Below are 19,255 nucleotides of genomic sequence, written 5' to 3'. Positions count from 1 at the left end.
AATGATGAGTGATAAACATGAATAACAGTATACATAACCCTAACCAGAGTGTGTTGTCTCTGTACTAAGCAAACAAAGAAAAAGCAGAGAAGGAGTTAAGAGACTCTTACTCAAGGGGAGGGGCTTATTTCAAAACATTTGGTCATAGCTAGGAGGGAGCTAGCCTCCAACGCAGTCATTTTTAGGGGACTCGCATTACCTCCTCCCCACAAGAGGAGGTAATACGAGTACCCTAAAAACGACTGCGTCAGGGAGGCTAGGAGGGAGCACATCTTCAAGGATTAACAGTACTTCTAATTCTCAGGCCAAAATTCTGAAGTTACAAATTTCCCAAAATAGAAGGGCACTTTTGCTGTAAGTATCTTTCAACAAATTTGTCAATTCATAGAAGAAGGCAGTTTATTTGCATCTTTCAATCACTCTTTATTTCACAAACTAATTAATCAGGTTTTGTTAAATAATATAAAGACATGTACAATATGCTAAACTATCCTTATTATTTCAGTTAATTTTTTTTTATATATATATCAAAATTCAAATATCCCTCAAACGCAATTTTCTGTTGGAGTATACCTGTACTCCTGATGCTGAATTCATGGTGTGATAATTAGGTCCAGTGTATTGCTGTGTGCACATCTTGAGATTTCATTTCAGTATAAAATATTGAGTTGAAAAAAAAAAAACACTCTCTGAAAAATTGCACACTGACAGTGATAATTATTATTAAAATATTGCCTCATATGTTATGTACCAAAATGTATGAAATGTGTACATGTATGTGTTAAACTCTTTTGAGCTTCGATTTTTTTTAAATACAAATATTCCTCACTTGGGGCTTTGTCCACAACAGCTTGTTGCTGACCCATAGATTAAAGCATTGGCCAGGAATTTTGAGTCAAATTTAACTTTTATACAGATCACTGATGCCCTTTTCACATAAAAATTTCCCCGAGACTGGCTTAAATCACTCCAAACCAACTACCTATACTATGCATATTTTCACTGTTACGTGAAGTAATAATCACTCATAAGAATCGGACAGTCATTGAATTCCACATCAAAGTCGTATAATAACTCCACAAGTTGAGGTTCAGGTCTTGGACCTCCAGTAAAGCCGCACTCTTCAAGAGTCTTGTGCCGATCCATCTCCAGCCTTTTACCTTCCTTGGTAGTGCAGTAGATGATGATTTTTCTCGTGGTACCTCCTAACCTCTCCCTGATTATTGACTCAACGGAATAAACTGGTATATGAGCGTGAACAAATATCTGGAAGTGTCCTGGGTATGACTTCAGTTGTGGTAGGTTTGCAAATGTGACAAGTTTCAGCTCCATGCTTATAAATCTGAAACCAGAAGATCAATGGGATGGTTGTATTAGCCCAGGGAGGATACTCGGGTATAAACGTGATGGGGGGGGGGGGGGGGGGGGTCCAACGTATTTTTTTGGGTCTAAAAGTTTCAACTCCTATATTTTTTTGGGTTGAAGATTTAACTGTGTATTTTTTGGGTCTGAAAAATCTGCGCGTATTTTTTGGGTTCAAATTTCCGCCAGGCTAATAGTTCTTACGCAATTCAGGCCAAAGTTTTTGCATTTTTAGGGTATAAAAGTCATGTATTTTTTTGTGTCTAAAATTTCCAGTCTTGTATTGTTTTGGGTGCAAAATATTAGGCTCTGTCGGACCCCCCCATCACGTTTATACCCGAGTACCCCCCCTGGATGTATTAGACCAACCTCTCAAACAGGAACCTGCATTAGCACATTTAAGGTAAAATTACATGAGACTGATTATTAAATTACTACATCATCCGCTGACCCGTTAGCTCAGTTTGGGAGAGCAATTAGGACTACCATGTGGGAGGTCACGGGTTCAAACCCTGACCGGACCAACACATGGGGTCTTTAAATCACTGAGGAGAAAGTGCTGCCTTTGACTAATGACATCTGGACTTTCTAGTGTTCTCCGATAAGGACAATAAACCGTACCTGTCCTGTCTCACAACACTTGTTCCTAACAATCTGTAGGACTTTAAACAACCCACACACTGTTCGTATAGAGTAGAGGATGTAGTCTCCAGTGCGGTGGTGTATCTCTACCCTATTTTGTCTTATATATTGTATTTTTTAACCTTTTGTATATTTAATCTTTATAGGACCTTTCTGAAAACCACGTTTAGTGAACGGAAGCTTCCTATTAAAAGATTATTATTATTATTATTATTATTATTATTATTATTATTACTTCTGATTTCATGTCTTTCGTATAATATTTCATGCATGGGTTTAGTGGTTGGGTGAGATCAAAATAAATGCCATTATACCTGTTGTCATACCAAAATGGTTAATCTAATATACCCATCTTCAGGTCAAAATGTCTCAAAACCCCGAGCCTTTGATGCTGCTTTATACAGCAGAGTACCATTATAGAAGCTTATGAAGGGGAGTTCCCCAACCCGCGGGAACTACTAACAGCAGGTGATGGACAGTGGCATCTTATCAAATGCCCGGGGGGGGGGGGTACTCCCTTATATGGGCTATATAGGTATGTGCGGCACCAAAGGGTATAGTTTTTCAGTGGCTTTGGTCATAAACAGGGTATCGATTTTAGCCATTTTGGTAATAAATAGGGTATCAATTTTTGCACTCGAGTCTTGAATTGTGTGGTTCCAGAAAATATCCATACCCCCACCACGGAGGGAATTGGAAATTCCAGAGGGGTGGGGGGGTCAATGGCTCAGGAAATTCCAGAGGGGAGGAGGGGTGAATGGTTGGATAAGCTTCCAGAGGGTCAACCTCACGTTCATGTCAGACATAGTTGTTCAAAATAGTAACTTACCAACTTAGCCAACTCGTACATGTTTCTTGAAGACGTTACTTTGTTTAACTGTTTTAAAGAAACATTAAAAACACGTTTCACAATTCTCCGAAAAGCCTTTCTAAGCGAAGTAGTCCAAGTGAGACAAGAAATCCATGTCTGCGTTGCGTGACTCAGTTATTATAAAACTGTTGTTTGCGAAACTTTCTTGCGTAGAAAAATATTGTTCACTGGCAACAATTGAAATATCTGTATCAATGTTTAAAAGGGAAACTTTTGTATGGCTATAAAGTGAAAGCCCCAATTTTACATAAAGCATTGAAATATTTGTTGTTATTTTTGTATGTTGTGTAAAGTTACGGGCAAAGGTCAATTCCCGCAGTCAATTATAACTGGTTTGTCAAAACTGACCCGTGTTAAATTTTATTTTGTCCAAAGTATTCCAACTCAAAGTCCAAAACTACTAACTTAATTTCTATGCCAAAATTCAACAAAATAGAGCCAATTCGACATTATTTTGATGTGTTATTGATCTCATACAAAATTTGCATGAGAACGTGAACATGCTAATTTCGTTTTGCGGCTCCATTTCGTCTGCGGTTTCAAGTTACGATCTGAAAGATCTATTTGTCTCCCTGCCCTGCTAATTACACGGAATGCCTGCAGGGCATGACGTGTCTAGGTTTCGGTCGGGTATCTTTTTTTTCATCGGTGTCATAAATGTGCACATTAATTTATGCATTAAACTCTGTCCTGACCCCTAGTAAGGATATATTGTTCTCATTATCTTCAACAGAAGCGGCCCAATCAAAATCTATTTTTCAGGCACATATCACGAGAGAGGGGACCCACTCATCACTTCTGTGTGACGTCAAATCATCATTTGATTTATTCATTAAAACTAGATTAAATTCTTCCCTCTCCCAGAAGGGATCTATTGTTTTGATTGTCTTGAACAAAAGCGGCCCAATCAAACTCCATTATCTGCGCGTATATCACGAGGGAGGGAACCCACTCATCGCTACTTGTGTGACGTCAAAGCAAATCATCATTTGGAAAAGTTGTTTTCGTTCAATGGCGGCCACATGTCTGAATTTAAGACTCCGGATCTGCCGTTTTCAGAGAGAAAACCAACCTTTTTCAAGCAGTAAATCGAAATAATAACTTCTAGGTAGTACTCGACAGTTGAAACGGTGGAAATTGGGAGAGTTCACAGCAAAGAAAATCCGCTTTAAAAAACAGATCGAATGATCAACGTGAAGGATTAGGGCTAGAGAAGGCCAGACCAGTTCAGCGGGGTCATGACGTTATTGCATAGTTATTTCTGGTATGATTCCTAGTAACACAACGATAAGTATCACGCAATATATCTGAATAAAACCATTCAGACAATTATTTCAATGGCCAAGGGAGGATATTTTTTAAATATCTACGAAACATACAATGAGGAATAATTGGGGCTACATTAAGCATTTCGTGTAATGCCATTAGAGGGGCATCTTGTGCTTATTTTGTCCAATACTAAAATAACTAGACTGAATGATTACCATGAGAAATATCGATTGAGTAGAACTAAAGCGATAATCAAATACTTTTGATCTCCTACAAATTTGCATAGGAACGTAAACATGACATATGCAAATTAAATGAAAATACATTTTTGCATTGCCGGACTTATTCTAACAATTTAGATTTAAAATCTTCAGCGAAGCTTAACGGTAAAGTTTGATGTCAATGACCACAGGTAAATATAAAACAACAATTATTTCAGTATCAAGAGCTTTTTGGCAAATGCTACCGGTGAAATTGAACAGCGCGCGCTCTTCAATAACGCATATTTTTTCCTCGTGTAGGCAGTTCTTGATATTTCTGAAATGTTCACATCAAACTGATTGTTGAGGCGTTCTTTTGAAATAAAACTTTTCCAGAGGGGGGTGGGGGTGTATTCTGTATTTGAGGAATTTCCGAAGGGGTGGGGGGGTCAATAAAAATACCTCGAAAATGGAAAATCCTGGGGGGTGGGGGGGGGGGGTCCTATGTGAAATTCCCTCCGTGGTGGGGGTATGGATATTTTCTGGAACTACACATTAGTTTTTTTTTTTTTAAGAAGCTACTTCTTCATCATGATGTTTACAGCAACTGTGTACGTGCCACAATGGCTTGTCACATGCTCCATTCACACGCTGGGCTCCAGGGGTTTTTGAACTGAAGTTGACCAGACACTATCAGCTCATAAATAGGGTATCAAATTTTTGGTCAGGTCATAAATTCAGGGTAGGGAAAATAGCAGATTTTGGTCATAAATAGGGTAAGGGTTTTGGGAAGTGGGCCGCACACCCCTATCCATTTTTTTTTTTGGGAGTACCCGCTCCCCCCGGGATCAAATGAAAGAGTAAGAATTCTCCTAGTTGACTCAGATGCTAAAGGAACTCAGTCGGAGATAAAACTCACAAAATTTAGCTCTCCTGGTGTATTTTGCCAGCACATGCACTGTCAACTTGACATACAATCTCAAACCAGTCCCATTATCTGATCTAAATGTATTAAGTGATAAGAATGTCATGGTAAGAGCTCACCGTGGAAATTTTTCTTTAGGAGGCTGCCACAATCCTAGTTTACAGCAAGGACACTGTTCCAACTCCTCTCTTTCAAACCTCAGAACTTGAAGGCCATCATCTTCAATGCACTCTTCCTTCTTGTAATATTTCAAACCTTTGGAGAACTCCAGATAATCTAGTAATCCATTAGCATCTTTATCTAACTTTTTAGCAAGGACATACAGCTCAAGGTTGTTGGCAGGTGCGTTCAAGTCTCGCATTCCTGCATAGAACTCCTCGTATGATAAACTTCCATCACCATCCACATCAAAACGACGGAAAAGATCAATAGCCCTCGCATAATTATCAATCATCCATTTGTCCATGCGAGCTACAAAGGCAGCATGAAGATCATCTGCAGCTTCAAATGCCGCCGCTGCTTTCTCAAGTTTTTCCTGTAAAATATAAAATGCAGGCATCAAATGAGCTACTATGAATGCAAAAAATATCCCACCAGGGATTAATGCTGAAAATTTGCATAATTTTGCAAACCATGAGATTTAAAGGGGCAGTGCCACCAATTTTCAGTGCGCCTTTGATGGTCCAGTATTGCTAACAACAATTATTATCCTACGAGTATTAACATAAATATTATCTAGTACTATTTGTCATCTTTTGATGTGGATGGCTTGGATGGAAATGGATTGTTTTTTTAAGTTCTTCCTGTGATTTTTCGAGAAAATGCTAAAAATTGATTTATAGTTTGTTCTGTATTGGAGAAGTCATTTAAAATTTCCTCCTGGTGCTCTACTAAGAATAATTATTTTATGTTAGAGAAAAGGTTCTAGGTTAGATGTTTGAGTAGCTTTGATCAAGATACGGCAAAATCTCTGTGACATGCCCATTTCCCCTTTAAATTTCTCCTGGACAATGCAAATGGACTGAAAATTCATTCTGCTAGGCCAGGGTATACCCATCATCCCCTCATAACTGTTTGTCAGATGGTATGAAAATACTTGCAGTACTTGACAAGGAAATAGGAGACGTCTCAGCACGCAGGCTATAACTAATATATGGTTTATTGTTTTGTTTTCAAATTGTGTGATTATAAGGTGGTTATGTATAAGTATTACACATATGTCGTATTTTCTTGTCTAAGTTTACGATATAAGCTTAAGCTTATAAAAGTTAAGCTTAAGTTTATAGATAACTGATAAACAACTAAAGACGACTAGAGTTAATGACACTTATCAAGTTTCGCCTCGAGAAAACTCATCAATCGCTGGTGAAAACGTGTTATTGGGCAAGCGGTTTCGATACCTTAGCAAGTTCTTCTTTCGACTTCTTGACTTTCTTTGTCCCTTTCTTTTTGCCGCCGGATCTAACAACGTAAAGGCATAAACAAAGTTAGAAGTCAAAAAATATAATTATAAGTCAAAAGAAGTATTGTAAACTGAGCGGATCGTGTCACTGTTGTTTCCATTGTGCGCAAACACGGCTCTCACATACTTTGATTTTCCGCTTTTCTTTTTCACAGGCATTTTTAAAAGAAGTCTGGCTCGCTAATTAAGCTTTAGAATTACAAGATGGAGCGTTCGAAGCCTTTTCCTCTCAAAATCACTATGACAACTCAGATGAAGGAGAGCCCACAGCTCGTCCCAGTCTCGTCTCATCGGATGAGGCCAGCCGCTGACCGATACTCTTTGCTCATTTTAGTCCTGTAAATTTTATCGACCGCAAGACATAAGCTGTGAGATAAAAACATATTACAATAAATTCAAAAAAAGCATAACACTACGTTAACGCGATTTTTGTTAAGGTTACCCGATACCTTCAGAGGTGTCTCGCGTTTAAGTGATGTAGCGCGTCCAGTTTAAACAGTAGATACCTAAACCCCTATATCAAATTAAAGCTTAATTAAAGAGCAGGCTATCAAACCATACCAAGAATTTTGAAATAAAATGAATTGTCGAATTTTTCACGACCTCTGATTGCGAGCGTCCGAATCACCTTTTTAAAGCTACAAGTCAAAGTGAATTTTGTGTTTTGCTAATTTAATTCGCTCCTCAGTTTCCGGACCCAAAGCGCTAAAAAAACGTGTCTGCGTTTTGCCATATTCAATCGCAGTGAAAAGTTATAGAGCATTTTCGAAATAGGATGAAAAAAGTGTGGAGTAATCGTACAAAAATCGCTCTCGGAGAAAAAATATTTGGAAAGAAAAAATTTGCAGACACGTTTTTGTTGTTTATATGTTAAACTAGCTACTGTCCAAATTTGAGAGCAAAAGAACAAATTCCTTTTGAGTTTTAGCTCTTTGAAGTGGCTCCTCCAAGTGAAAAAAATTTATTCGAGAAAACAGCGCTAAAAATTCGGCAATTCATTTTATTTCAAAATTCTTGGTTTAGTTGGATAGCCAGCCCTATAAGCTTCAATTTGATATTAGGGTTCAGGTATCTACAGTTTAAACCGGACGCGCTACATCGCTTGGACGCAAGACACCTCTGAAGACACCTCTGAAGGTACCGGATAACCTTAAGCATGCGCCAAAGCAGCAAAGCAACGACCTGACTGACCTCAACCTGATGTTTGCCTAATAAAACTGATAAAGTTCGCTTTTAAACTTCGCGTATCAAACTCAAGAAAAAACAAAACGCAAAAGAAGACAACTTTTTAATTGTTGCAGTGTCTTGTTGGAATGCCACCGGTTCTCACTAAAGCTTCATGTTGTGAGGCGCCCTGCTCGCGCTGGAAAGTTCAACCCTTAAACTATTTCACATATCACCCGCGTTTACCGAAATGGTTCCCTATTCGCATCATACACAAAACAAATTTTTTTTCTCCTGTGGCATACATTGATATGCCAAAGACGCAAAATAATATCCTCTACATTACTGGTATATGGTAGGCTTCCCCACGGCTCAAAAGTTGGTGTATTTGTTGCATAGCCACTCCTCTATCCAGCAGTAAAAAAAGACAGTGAGATTCAAACATCACTTTTCTGTTTAGGCTTGCAATGCTGACACTTGTTGGCTGGATATATCTGTGTCAACTCAAATTTCAAAGGCAACAAAATTTTGCGTTGCTTCGCAATTTTGTGTTCACAAGTCCAACCCACAAAAATGACCCTTGCTCGCCACTCAGTAGCTCAGTGTTTAGAGCATCTGATCTAGAACACGGAGGGTCGTGGGTTCGAATCCCATCTAGGGCTCAGATTTTTTCTGTGTCCTCTTATGGTCGATTATTTACATCTCCCTTTATTTCCTTTATAACAAAATTTTGTCGGTAATATTCATGAGATACCCCTCTCACCCGCCTACCCCAGGCATACAAGGTGGGTCCTCATCGGCTCCTGGACCAGTTCGCCGGCTAATCTTTGCGTTGCAATTTCTGTGTTCTGCTTAGTTTTCAGCTCTTTGCAATACTTGGGTTTAGTTGCCATCCTTTTGATTCACTGTGTATATGATAAAGGTCCTCTAGAATTTAAATTTCGTTACCCCTTCCCATATAGCCTACTATGGAGTAGCCCCAATACGATCCTCTTGAGATCATGTTTAAACGTTACTTTATAATTTGAGCAAAACTTTCGTTAGATTTTGTGAAGGTGACAGCCGAAGCTTACTTGCTTTATACTTGTGCAAAAGAAGAGAAAAAAAAACTTTTAATGTTTTTTCCGGTATTCTCGGATCATTTTGCGGCATTCAGCTTATTATGAGAGAACTATCCCCGCTTACTTTATCTGTTTCAGGTAAATTCAGGCGTCAAAAATTCCGGCACGCGACACGGTTTTTGAGTAGGCGTGGATAAAATCCTGCCGGCAGAATTTCGAGCACAATTCGTCACCTGCGGTATCGTATGTTCTGTTGTCAGAATACTGCATTTAGAGCAAAATACGGAAAATAAATCAGTAGCATGAAAGATTTTCAAAACAGCTGAAAAGAAATTGTGGAAAAAAACTTGTTCAAAAAAATCTAAGGCCCCGTTTATATGGAGAAAAGTTGTCCCGGGTAGAAGGGTCACTCGCCTACCAGAGCTACCCTGGGCGAACCAACTTTTCATACATTTCCTTACAAAACTTGGCGAACCGTTTACATGAGAAACAAAAAGTTGGCTCGGCTGGAAGGGTCACCCGCCTAGCCGGGTCACCCTTTTTCGATGGTAGGGTCACCCTCTTAGCCGGGCCAACTTTTCTCCATATAAACACTTTGGCTCGCCTAGCCGGGTCAACTCCGTCAAGGCGAAACAATCAGAACATGCGCGAGCGCTGTTGGGACAACTTTTCTTCATATAAACGGGGCATAAATTGCCTAGCATTGCGTCCGGATCTCATAGGGCAGCGGCATTTCAAAAATGCGATATCACCGAAAAAAAATATTCTATTACGTAGAGTCCAGTTAGTACCGCGCTACTTTAGATGGCTGCAATTTTGCTATCGTTGTCCGAGTTGAACTTTGAGGCCCAGAATAAACGTTTTCCAAGACAGTTGCAGGTAGGCTGAGTACGCCTATTTACGAGCAGATTTTATTGAAGCCTAGTTTTTTGACAAACGTGTTTGAAGGAATTAGACATAAACTGCAATTGTTAAAAAATGGTCATTCGATAATGCAATCAGTTCAGAGTTTTGATTGCTCTTGAAGCCATGATATATCGTCAAAAATTTACCATGCACAACAAAATATCCCTAAATCAGCAAGATTAAGCAAGATTTTGTGGTTGTTTTCAATAAAACAATTCTTACCGGCTCGCGCTTTTTGGATACGGAATGATTACATCCAGCTCGACTCGACGCTGCACGCCTGGTAGAATCATTTTTAAACGATGGCCTATCAACTGAATTTAATTATTATTTACTGTCAATAATAATTGACATGTCCTGATCAACAGCGCTTTACAGTAAAAGAAAAAATGTATGTTTTATGGTGTTTTTTCCTAGTGAACGCTAGAACGATCCCGTCCTGGAGGGTACTGTGGGGTGGCTTATACTTGTGATAAATAATATATGCTGAATTTCACCCAAGCCGGAAAGTTAAATCAAGGTCGACGCAATGAAAACAACAATGTTTACTTGAACAACTTTTTACTTATCGGTGATTAGATTCTGGTGAAGCATGGCGCGTATACTGTCCACAAAACAAATCTTTTGCGTTACTGTGGTTGTATTCTCGCTTTTAATTTTTCTAGGCGTCTATTTCTTCATCAAAGACCACTCAATCCACTATGCAACACTCGGCAAGCATCATAGAAACACCCAAGTCACGGAGACGGACGGTCGACTACAGATCAATCATTACATTGACAAAAACTCCACCATGGTCGGTAAAGAATTTTGCTTCGATAATAAGACGTTTCTTTTGGTGCAAAAGATTCTCAAGGCTCAAACGTTTAAGCGAAGGCCCGTTACGTTAACGGAAGCCAATACGGCGCCATTTTTCGAGCTTGTCGTTCCTGTGACAGGTGCTTCGAGCAACCATTATGGAGAATTTAAAGAGCATATCAAACATTTTGCAAAGCAGTTTCCGGGAACATCAGTGATTTTCTATGATCTTGGACTCGACAATTCGCAAGTCAGTGAAATTTTAACCACGCTACCTTTCGTGAGGGTCAGAAAGTTTGACTTTGATGAATACCCACCGCACGTTCGTAACTTGAATAATTATGCTTGGAAGACATTGGTTATTCAAAGAGTATTGTCGGAATTTGATGGAGTAATGTGGTTTGATTCATCTATAAAATTTCAGGAGAATAAAACCTCAGTTATAATGAAACAACTGGCTTGCAGCAACTCGGGATTCTTGTTTTACGTAAGTACTACTGGGCACTCCATAATAACTGCAACCCATCCAGGTATGTTGGAATACTTCCCAATGAAGAAAGAAGGCGCAGTCAAGGACATGTTTCAAGGAGGTGCAATAATTGTTATCAACAAGGATGAAGTTCAGAAGCATATTATGAAATGGCTTGTGCTTTGTGTGCTCAAAAAGGATTGCATCGCACCGCTAGGCTCAAAATTATTTTGCGGCTTTAACTTTCCCCGAGATAAGTTTGGAGGTTGCCATAGGTATGACCAGTCTCTTCTAAGCATTCTCGTTTCAAATACGTACGACCACAACGAGGCAAGATATCACTTTGAACAGAGTAACACTTTTGCTGTTGTGAACCGAGGATAGAATTCACCCTAAGAATTCCTTCATGCTTTTATTTTATAACGACTGCTAGACTCCAGTCTCCTGAGTTCCGTCTTAAACCCCGTACTTCACGGTTACCCAGGGACACGGAAAAATATCTCAGATTTCAGTGCACTAAACTGAGTGGGCACAAAATGTTTGGAACAGAGGTCAGAGTGATTCTAGTTAAACTAGCTGCACCATTTCCATAGCCGTCTTTACAACTGAGAAATGAAATAAAATAAAAAGAACCCTTCTTATAACGCGTGGACACACAAATAGCGTGCGTTGAGTCTAGCCCAGTCATTTACAAATGTCCAGGGTGTTTTCCTTTTGGCGATTGAACTCAACGGACTTTAAATCTGAGGTTCATCAAATTCACCGGGGGCGCTCAACACAACGCCGGGCTTCGAAACGAAATTGATGTACTTTCTTCTGCTTGGATATTATGGAGAATTTATTTAATCAATTATCATTCAGGGATAATTCGGTCAGCGATAGTGGCGTCCTGGCGTTAGCCGCACAAAACTCAGGGAAGAAGCGGGCAAGAATTGAGTCTGTAGTGATCTGAACAGTCATCATCATCGATCGGTTGAGGAGGAGTGGACTGTATGTAAGGCATCTCCAACTGGCTCGGTCTTGGGAAACATGCACGATGTCATCCTTTGAGAGCTTTTAAGTTTCCGCTCTCTTTTCTGTACGTCTCAGACACTTATGTCCAGAAATGCACCTAACCCTGAATTTGAGTACTTCATATAAAACAGGCCTTTTTCATTTAAATGTCGTTTTCATATGACTTTATGTTTGACAGAATTATGTATGTTTTAGTGAGAATTAAGATTAGGGGACACCTTGTGATGTCTATCATACAGTTCATGAATCTTATCAGCATGCATTTCTGGACATAGTCTTAATAACATACTAATAACGGATTTCTCTTGGTAAACGTCTATAAACTACGCTAAGCTAGCCGGATGAAAGTGTGTAGTAAACATTTTTTCTTACATTTCTCTGTAAATTATATATACTGCTGGATGACTCAACACGATTTCAACCTACAATTGGATAGTTTTCATGCACAGAAAAAAAATTAATCACCGTTCAACGTACGTTCCCGCATTCCAGACGCTTTGAAGAATTTTTATTGACACACATTTAATTTTGAACAAATTGCCCGGATTCCGGATTTCTGATTTAGGTAAACCGGCCGTGGAATCAGGAATTCGTTCCGCCTTATGAGGGTTGAGCTTTCAGAATGCAATTGTAAACAAAGTTTGGCAATTATTTTTCAGCTAACAATATATACTTTTTTTAATTTTGAGATAAAACTATTTGAGACGATGCAAGTGTCTCGTCTTGTCTATGCACGGCTGCAAATAGAGGTTGGTATTCGTGTGGTGAATACCCAGAGTCCTTGGATTCTTTGGCCAGCGGTTGGGCACGAGGAAAAAACTAACCGCTGGCCAACCGCAGTGTCACGCGTGAAAAACCGACCGCAATGTCACGCGATGTCGAATAGCACTCCTATATTTAAAAGTGGCGTGATATAAAGTCGAACGAATGTGTAAACTGTAGGGGGAATAATAAACTGTAGCATTTGATGTGGTAACTCTGTCTTGGACCCCGACTATAATTATTTTAAAGACTTTGTTGAGTAGCAAGTCTTCAACGATCGCCTTACAGTCATCAATGCCCGCACATGCGCGCATATTGACGGCCATTGTCACTATGCAAATTTCATGTACACCGAACTGTGTACTTTAACGAATTTTTACTTATAATTCTGAAGGAAGAATGGCACTTTCAGTGTCGAAACAAAAATGCTTTTGCGTGGCTGTGGCAGTATCCTCGCTTCTTGTTATTTCCGGTGTCTATTTCCTCAGGAAAGTCGACGATTCGGTACATTGTACAACACTCGGTGAGCGTGATGTAAACTCTCAAGTCACGGAATCAGACATTCGACTACAAATCCACCACTACATTAACAAAAACGCCACTGTATTCGGTAAAGAATTTTGCTTCGATGATAAAACATTGCTTTTAGTGCGAAAAATTCTCAAGACTCAAACGTTTAAGCGAAAGCCCGTTACGTTAACGGATGCCAAGACGCCATTTTTCGAGCTTGTTGTTCCTGTGACCGGTTGTTCGAGCAACCATTATGGAGAATTTAAAAAGCATATCGGAGATTTTGCAAAGCAGTTTCCGGGAACATCAGTGATTTTCTACGATCTTGGACTCGACAGTTCGCAAGCCCGTGAAATTTCAACAACGCTACCTTTCGTGAGGTTCAGAAAATTCGACTTTGGTGCATACCCACCGCACGTTCGTAACTTGAATAATTATGCTTGGAAGACGCTGATTCTTCAACAAATGTTGTCGGAATTTGACGGAGTAATGTGGTTTGACTCATCTGTAAAATTTCAGGAGAATAAAACCTCAGTTATAACGGAACAACTGGTTCGCAGCAACTCAGGATTCTTATACTACGTAAGTACTACTGGTCACTCCATAATAACTGCAACCCATCCAGGTATGATGGAATACTTCCCACTGAAGAAAGAAGCCGCAGTTAAGGATATGTCACAAGGGGGTGCAGTAATTGTTTTCAACAAGGATGAAGTTCAGAAGTATATTATGAAATGGCTTGTGATTTGTGTGCTCAAAGAGGATTGCATCGCACCGCCAGGCTCAAAATTATCTTGCGGCTATAACTTTCCACGAGAAAAGTTTGGAGGTTGCCATAGGTATGACCAGTCTCTTCTTAGCATTCTAGTCTCAAATACTTACAACCACGACGAGGCAAGGTATCACTTTGAGCGGAGAAATACTTTTGCTGTTGTGAACCGAGGATAGAAGTCCTTCATGCTTTAAGTTATAGCGACTCCCAGTCCTAGAAACTGGATCTCTCAAGTTCCATATTAGACCTCATACTAATCACGGTTTAAATACCCAAAAGTATGGCGATGTAGAAATATTTATTTCAACCAACTGCACTAAACACTGACTAAATAGTGGGCACAAGTGGTACAGAGTTAGGAGTGATGTTAGAAGAACCAACCACCGGCCATTTTATTTACATCGGCCGTGAATGCTTTGTACAAGAGAAATGGTATAAAATGAATCCCTGTTATGCAAATGGTAGTGATCGGTTTTTACAGGTCACGCAAGCTTAATATTTGCTGAATTTTGCATATCAATTACGTTCAGAAAATGTAAGAGGTAAAGCTGGCAATTTTAGCAATAAAAGAAAGTAAAATTTCTAATTTAAAGTAAATAAAACATTACATGGTCAGTTGTTGCCTATCTTTTCTTTTATATCCTTACTGATTGCCTCGAGAAATGCGGCGTTTTCGTGAAGCTCTTTCTTTTCATATATGAGACCGTCATGTCAGTACTCGGTTGTTATACGCTGCCATCCGAAATAGCCCAGAACTGGCAGTGCGTGAATTTCTAAAATGGCCACAGTAAGCAGCTACAGAACAGCTGTTGGATTGGATCGGAGGGGCATCGGCCAGAAGGACTGGAGGGTAAAAGGGATTATATGATGCGGAAGGAGAAGTAAAGGAGGGTGTGAATAGGTCTACGGATCGGCGGATAGTTGGTTAATATTTTAGCCCCGATTCTGGATTCAGAGCTACATTTTAACGAATCTGCGGATCCTATGATCACAGCGAATCGCGGTTTTATCCAGTTTTGGGGCCCGGATTTTGGATTATGGTTGTTAGGAAGTTCAATTTTGCTCTTTTTTCTCGTATCTGCAAGATTTTGTTTCATGATGCAGACGTTGGTTACATAAATATTTCGTTGATAGTCATTCTCAACGCTAAAACACAATATCACGCAAGGCAACTCCAACAACTGAAGTCGCTTTATATCTCGCGTGTTATCTAACGCGGCAAACAATTTGCTGATTCGGATTTAATTGATTTTTTGAGCGGATCGACGGATTCAGCCATTAATTTTAGCGGATCGGCGGATTTACATACCCCTATTCACCCCCCTCGCAAAGTCAAATGCACAGGACAACACTGAGAAGAGACGGTTAGATGATAATTTTATTCAAGTGTCGATAACGTAAACACAGGTAACAGGTAAAACAATACAATAATATGTAGTTGACGACCATTGTTCATTATGCAAATAAATGTATGCTGCATTTTTAAATTCAAGCACAAAGTTTCCCCGCGGGCTGGTGTTGTCGGGCGGGATTATTTTTTTGACTTTAATGGTTTTTACTTATAAATGATTAGACTGAAAGATGACTCGTGTATTGTCGAAGAAAAAATGTTTTTGCGTGGCTGTGGTAATATTCTCGCTTCTTATTTTTTGTGGTGTCTATTTCTTCAGAGACGACAGGCTCCAATGTGCAACGTTCGGCGAGGACACTGGCTTGGAAACAAGCGGACGCCAACCACAACAAATCCAGCACTACATCAGCAGAAACTCAACTGTGATCGGTAAAAAATTCTGCTTCGATGGTAGGACGTTGCTTTTAGTTCGAAAGATTCTCATAACTCAAACGTTTAAGCGAAAGCCCGTAATGTTAACGGATGCGAAGACGCCATTTTTCAAGCTTGTTGTTCCTGTGACCGGTTGTTCGAGCAACCATTATAAAGAATTTAAAAAGCAGATCGCACATTTTGCAAAGCAGTTTCCGGGAACATCAGTGATTTTCTACGATCTTGGACTCGACAATTCGCAAGTCAGTGAAATTTTAACGACGCTACCTTTCGTGAGGTTCAGAAAGTTCGACTTTGGTGCATACCCACCGCACGTTCGTAACTTGAATAATTTTGCTTGGAAGACACTGATTATTCAACAAATATTGTCGGAATTTGACGGAGTAATGTGGTTTGATTCATCTATAAAATTTCAGGAGGATAAAACCTCAGTTATAATGGAACAACTGGTTCGCAGCAACTCAGGATTCTTATACTACGTAAGTACTACTGGTCACTCCATAATAACTGCAACCCATCCAGGTATGATGGAATACTTCCCACTGAAGAAAGAAGGCGCAGTTAAGGATATGTTACAAGGGGGTGCAGTAATTGTTATCAACAAGGATGAAGTTCAGAAGTATATTATGAAATGGCTTGTGATTTGTGTGCTCAAAAAGGATTGCATCGCACCGCCAGGCTCAAAATTATCTTGCGGCTTTAACTTTCCGCGAGAAAAGTTTGGAGGTTGCCACAGGTATGACCAGTCTCTTCTAAGCATTCTCGTTTCAAATACGTACGACCACGACGAGGCAAGATATCACTTTGAACAGAGTAACAATTTTGCTGTTGTGAACCGAGGATAGAAATCCATACTGCAGCAATATAATATATTCGCTTATAATTAAGACGAACATCGGCTCTCTCTAGTTCAGCATAACCGCTCATGAATGTTTAAACGCACATGCTTAGCGATCTATGTTCCTGTGACCGGTTGTTCGAGCAACCATTATAAGGGACCGTTCATTTTTTATGAGCATGGGGGGGCTGGTGGGATTTGGGGGGGGGGGGGGCACGAGAAAAAAAATGGCACTAAAGGGGGGGCTACCAAAAAAAATTGAGTGAAAGAGGGGGGGGTCACCAGCAATAATTGGCTAGTAGGGGAAATTGAAAGTGGCTCAACACAGAAACAGATGAAGAAATTGAATATTATTTCAATTTCCTAACCACTTTTAATTTGTTTTACATACTGAGGTCGAAATCTGCATTTCATATTAACAACAACTGAGGAAATGAAGCATATCTGTTGGAAAAGCAATAATGAATATAAACTGAAGTAGACACCTATGCTTGTGTAAGTTCAAATTAATATAAAAACGTAACAGTCTCACTATTGAATCATCCGTGGGGGAGTAGTTTTCTACAAAGTGGTTGTACTCAGAACTATATCAATAGATTGTTTAATGTTCTGTTTAGTAGTACTCACTTTTATAAAGACTGTTGATTGGTAAATTATTTGAACCCAGGAGTATCAGTAGACTCAGTAGTATGCCTAGTGTGAACATCCAGATTAGTTTTTAATAATAGAACTGTTGTTGGTGACTTCAGTTGACGGTAAATCTGAGCAGAGGCCATCTTCAGAAGAGCTTGTAACTGTCATTTTTAATAGCAGTACTTTAATATCCAGGCGCGTAGGAGGGGGGTTCGAGGGGTTTGAACGAACCCCCTTTGGAGATCAATACTGGCGGAAGAAAAAGTACAATGAGGAGGTTGAACAACTACATGAGGTGTACCATGCGAGAGAGTAGAATGTCCGCCCTGGTTCTAAATGCATATCAAATATGATATGCCTGTCAATCTTGACGAGATAGTCAATTTGTTCGAAGGCCTACACCCGAGAATGATGCAGTTTACCAGCTTGGTGTATGACTATCAGCAGATCGAATAGCTATCAGAACTTGGCAGGGCGCGGAATGTACATTGAACTTTCTTGTTTAAATTGAAACAATTATGCCGCAGAAATGATGATGTATATAGCTTAAAAAGCTGCTGTAAAACAAATTTGTGATTCGCCTAAAATGGGTCTAAAAATGCAGGAAATGAGGTTTCTGGGAACCTAGATTTTCAAAAATTTCCGGGGGAGCATGCCCCCGGACCCCCCTATTAAGAGCGCCTCCAGCGCTCAGCAAGATTTGGGGCTCAACGAACACCCCTATCTAACCCTTACCTACGCGCCTGATATCTGTGTGTCCGCTGTTTTTTTCTGTTTAATATGACTCGTAATCGTTGATTGGTATGCTTCGATCCGTATTTTGTTAGTCAGATCTGTACGTGTATTAATTGTTTCTACTCGAAGGGGAGTTATTTCACGTTAACCATTTACTTGATTAATTTTTCTAGTTCATTTGAGAATCTAAATGGAAATTTAGGGTTTGCCGTTGTCGCAAACGTGTTGCTATCTATAAAACGTTTTTTTAAACAAGAGAAATCTTTACCTAAGCAGAGAACGGTAACTTTTTAATAGTACTGTAAAGAAATCACAGTAACAATTACGTTTATCTTTGATATAAACAGTACATAAGCGTTTTGTTAAAGTTAGGAGTATGATTTGTTTCTGGTTGGGCGGAAGGGGGGGGGGGGGTCATCAGGAAAAAATTGTTTCTGTTGGGGGGGGCCATGTGGAAAAAAATTGCATGCTAGGGGGGGTCATACAGTTTCGTAGTGGTAAATAACCAAATCCCACCAGCCCCCCCATGCTCATAAAAAATGAACGGTCCCTAAAGAATTTAAAAAGCAGATCGCACATTTTGCAAAGCAGTTTCCGGGAACATCAGTGATTTTCTACGATCTTGGACTCGACAATTCGCAAGTCAGCGAAAGTTCCTAAGTAAGTGTAGTCTTGTACTATATCTATTAATTCATCGCCTATGTGAAAGGTATAATCGCATTTTTGTGCTTTTTTGAAAAATCATTATCTTGGTTTTCTTAGGGTTTATATTTAGCATCCATGAGTTGCAAAATGATGATAAACTGTTAAGGCAATTTTGTAATCCCAATTTTGATCGTGACAATATAATTAAGTCATCTGCATAAAATAATGAGCTGAGTTTGGTGCCATTTGGTAGTATAAACGGGTCAGACAAAATATTGTTGAACGAAAAGGCTAAATCATTAACATATAGATTAAAGAGCAGAGGACTTAAAATGCAGCCTTGACGCACACCTGTACTGTATTGAAAAGATCGCGTTTGACTATTTCCAATTTTAACAGAACACGTAGAATTCGAGTATAAACTTTTGATAATT

At 39.5% G+C, this 19,255-nt stretch overlaps 4 protein-coding genes across 4 annotated transcripts; 3 read left to right on the top strand and 1 right to left on the bottom strand.

The window, feature by feature from the left end:
- Window positions 1–381: 381 nt before the first annotated feature.
- Window positions 382–6,983, bottom strand: LOC146477993 (uncharacterized). The gene is made up of 4 exons (XM_085112548.1): window positions 6,859–6,983; window positions 6,670–6,730; window positions 5,389–5,804; window positions 382–1,342 (listed from the first exon to the last, which is right to left on the bottom strand). Exons 1-4 carry the CDS (start codon window positions 6,888–6,890, stop codon window positions 1,006–1,008), a joined length of 846 nt encoding a protein of 281 aa, XP_084968674.1. The 5' UTR covers window positions 6,891–6,983; the 3' UTR covers window positions 382–1,005.
- A 3,408-nt stretch (window positions 6,984–10,391) lies between these two features.
- LOC146477992 (uncharacterized) lies at window positions 10,392–11,984 on the top strand. Its single transcript, XM_085112547.1, has one exon. It carries the CDS (start codon window positions 10,455–10,457, stop codon window positions 11,511–11,513), a length of 1,059 nt encoding a protein of 352 aa, XP_084968673.1. The 5' UTR covers window positions 10,392–10,454; the 3' UTR covers window positions 11,514–11,984.
- Window positions 11,985–13,059: 1,075 nt separating this feature from the next.
- LOC146477991 (uncharacterized) lies at window positions 13,060–14,802 on the top strand. The gene has a single exon (XM_085112546.1). It carries the CDS (start codon window positions 13,305–13,307, stop codon window positions 14,361–14,363), a length of 1,059 nt encoding a protein of 352 aa, XP_084968672.1. The 5' UTR covers window positions 13,060–13,304; the 3' UTR covers window positions 14,364–14,802.
- Window positions 14,803–15,571: 769 nt separating this feature from the next.
- LOC146477990 (uncharacterized) lies at window positions 15,572–16,958 on the top strand. The gene has a single exon (XM_085112737.1). The coding sequence runs from the start codon at window positions 15,769–15,771 to the stop codon at window positions 16,813–16,815; it is 1,047 nt and encodes a 348-aa protein (XP_084968863.1). The 5' UTR covers window positions 15,572–15,768; the 3' UTR covers window positions 16,816–16,958.
- Window positions 16,959–19,255: the final 2,297 nt, after the last annotated feature.

Source organism: Pavona decussata, unplaced genomic scaffold, assembly GCF_977016875.1.
Source record: "Pavona decussata unplaced genomic scaffold, jaPavDecu1.1 SCAFFOLD_67, whole genome shotgun sequence".
Taxonomy (NCBI): Eukaryota; Metazoa; Cnidaria; class Anthozoa; order Scleractinia; family Agariciidae; genus Pavona; species Pavona decussata.
The sequence above is the reverse complement of the archived record's forward strand: the minus strand, read 5'-3'. Positions and strand labels throughout refer to the sequence as shown.

Excerpts from the sequence above, each read along its gene's own strand:
- LOC146477993 (XM_085112548.1), bottom strand. The coding sequence starts at position 6,890 with ATGCCTGTGAAAAAGAAAAGCGGAAAATCAAA. Across the intron at positions 6,731-6,858 it reads AAGAAAAGCGGAAAATCAAA|ATCCGGCGGCAAAAAGAAAG; the intron begins GTATGTGAGAGC and ends TTACGTTGTTAG. Across the intron at positions 1,343-5,388 it reads CCTAAAGAAAAATTTCCACG|ATTTATAAGCATGGAGCTGA; the intron begins GTGAGCTCTTAC and ends TTCTGGTTTCAG.
- LOC146477992 (XM_085112547.1), top strand. The coding sequence starts at position 10,455 with ATGGCGCGTATACTGTCCACAAAACAAATCTTTTGCGTTACTGTGGTT.
- LOC146477991 (XM_085112546.1), top strand. The coding sequence starts at position 13,305 with ATGGCACTTTCAGTGTCGAAACAAAAATGCTTTTGCGTGGCTGTGGCA.
- LOC146477990 (XM_085112737.1), top strand. The coding sequence starts at position 15,769 with ATGACTCGTGTATTGTCGAAGAAAAAATGTTTTTGCGTGGCTGTGGTA.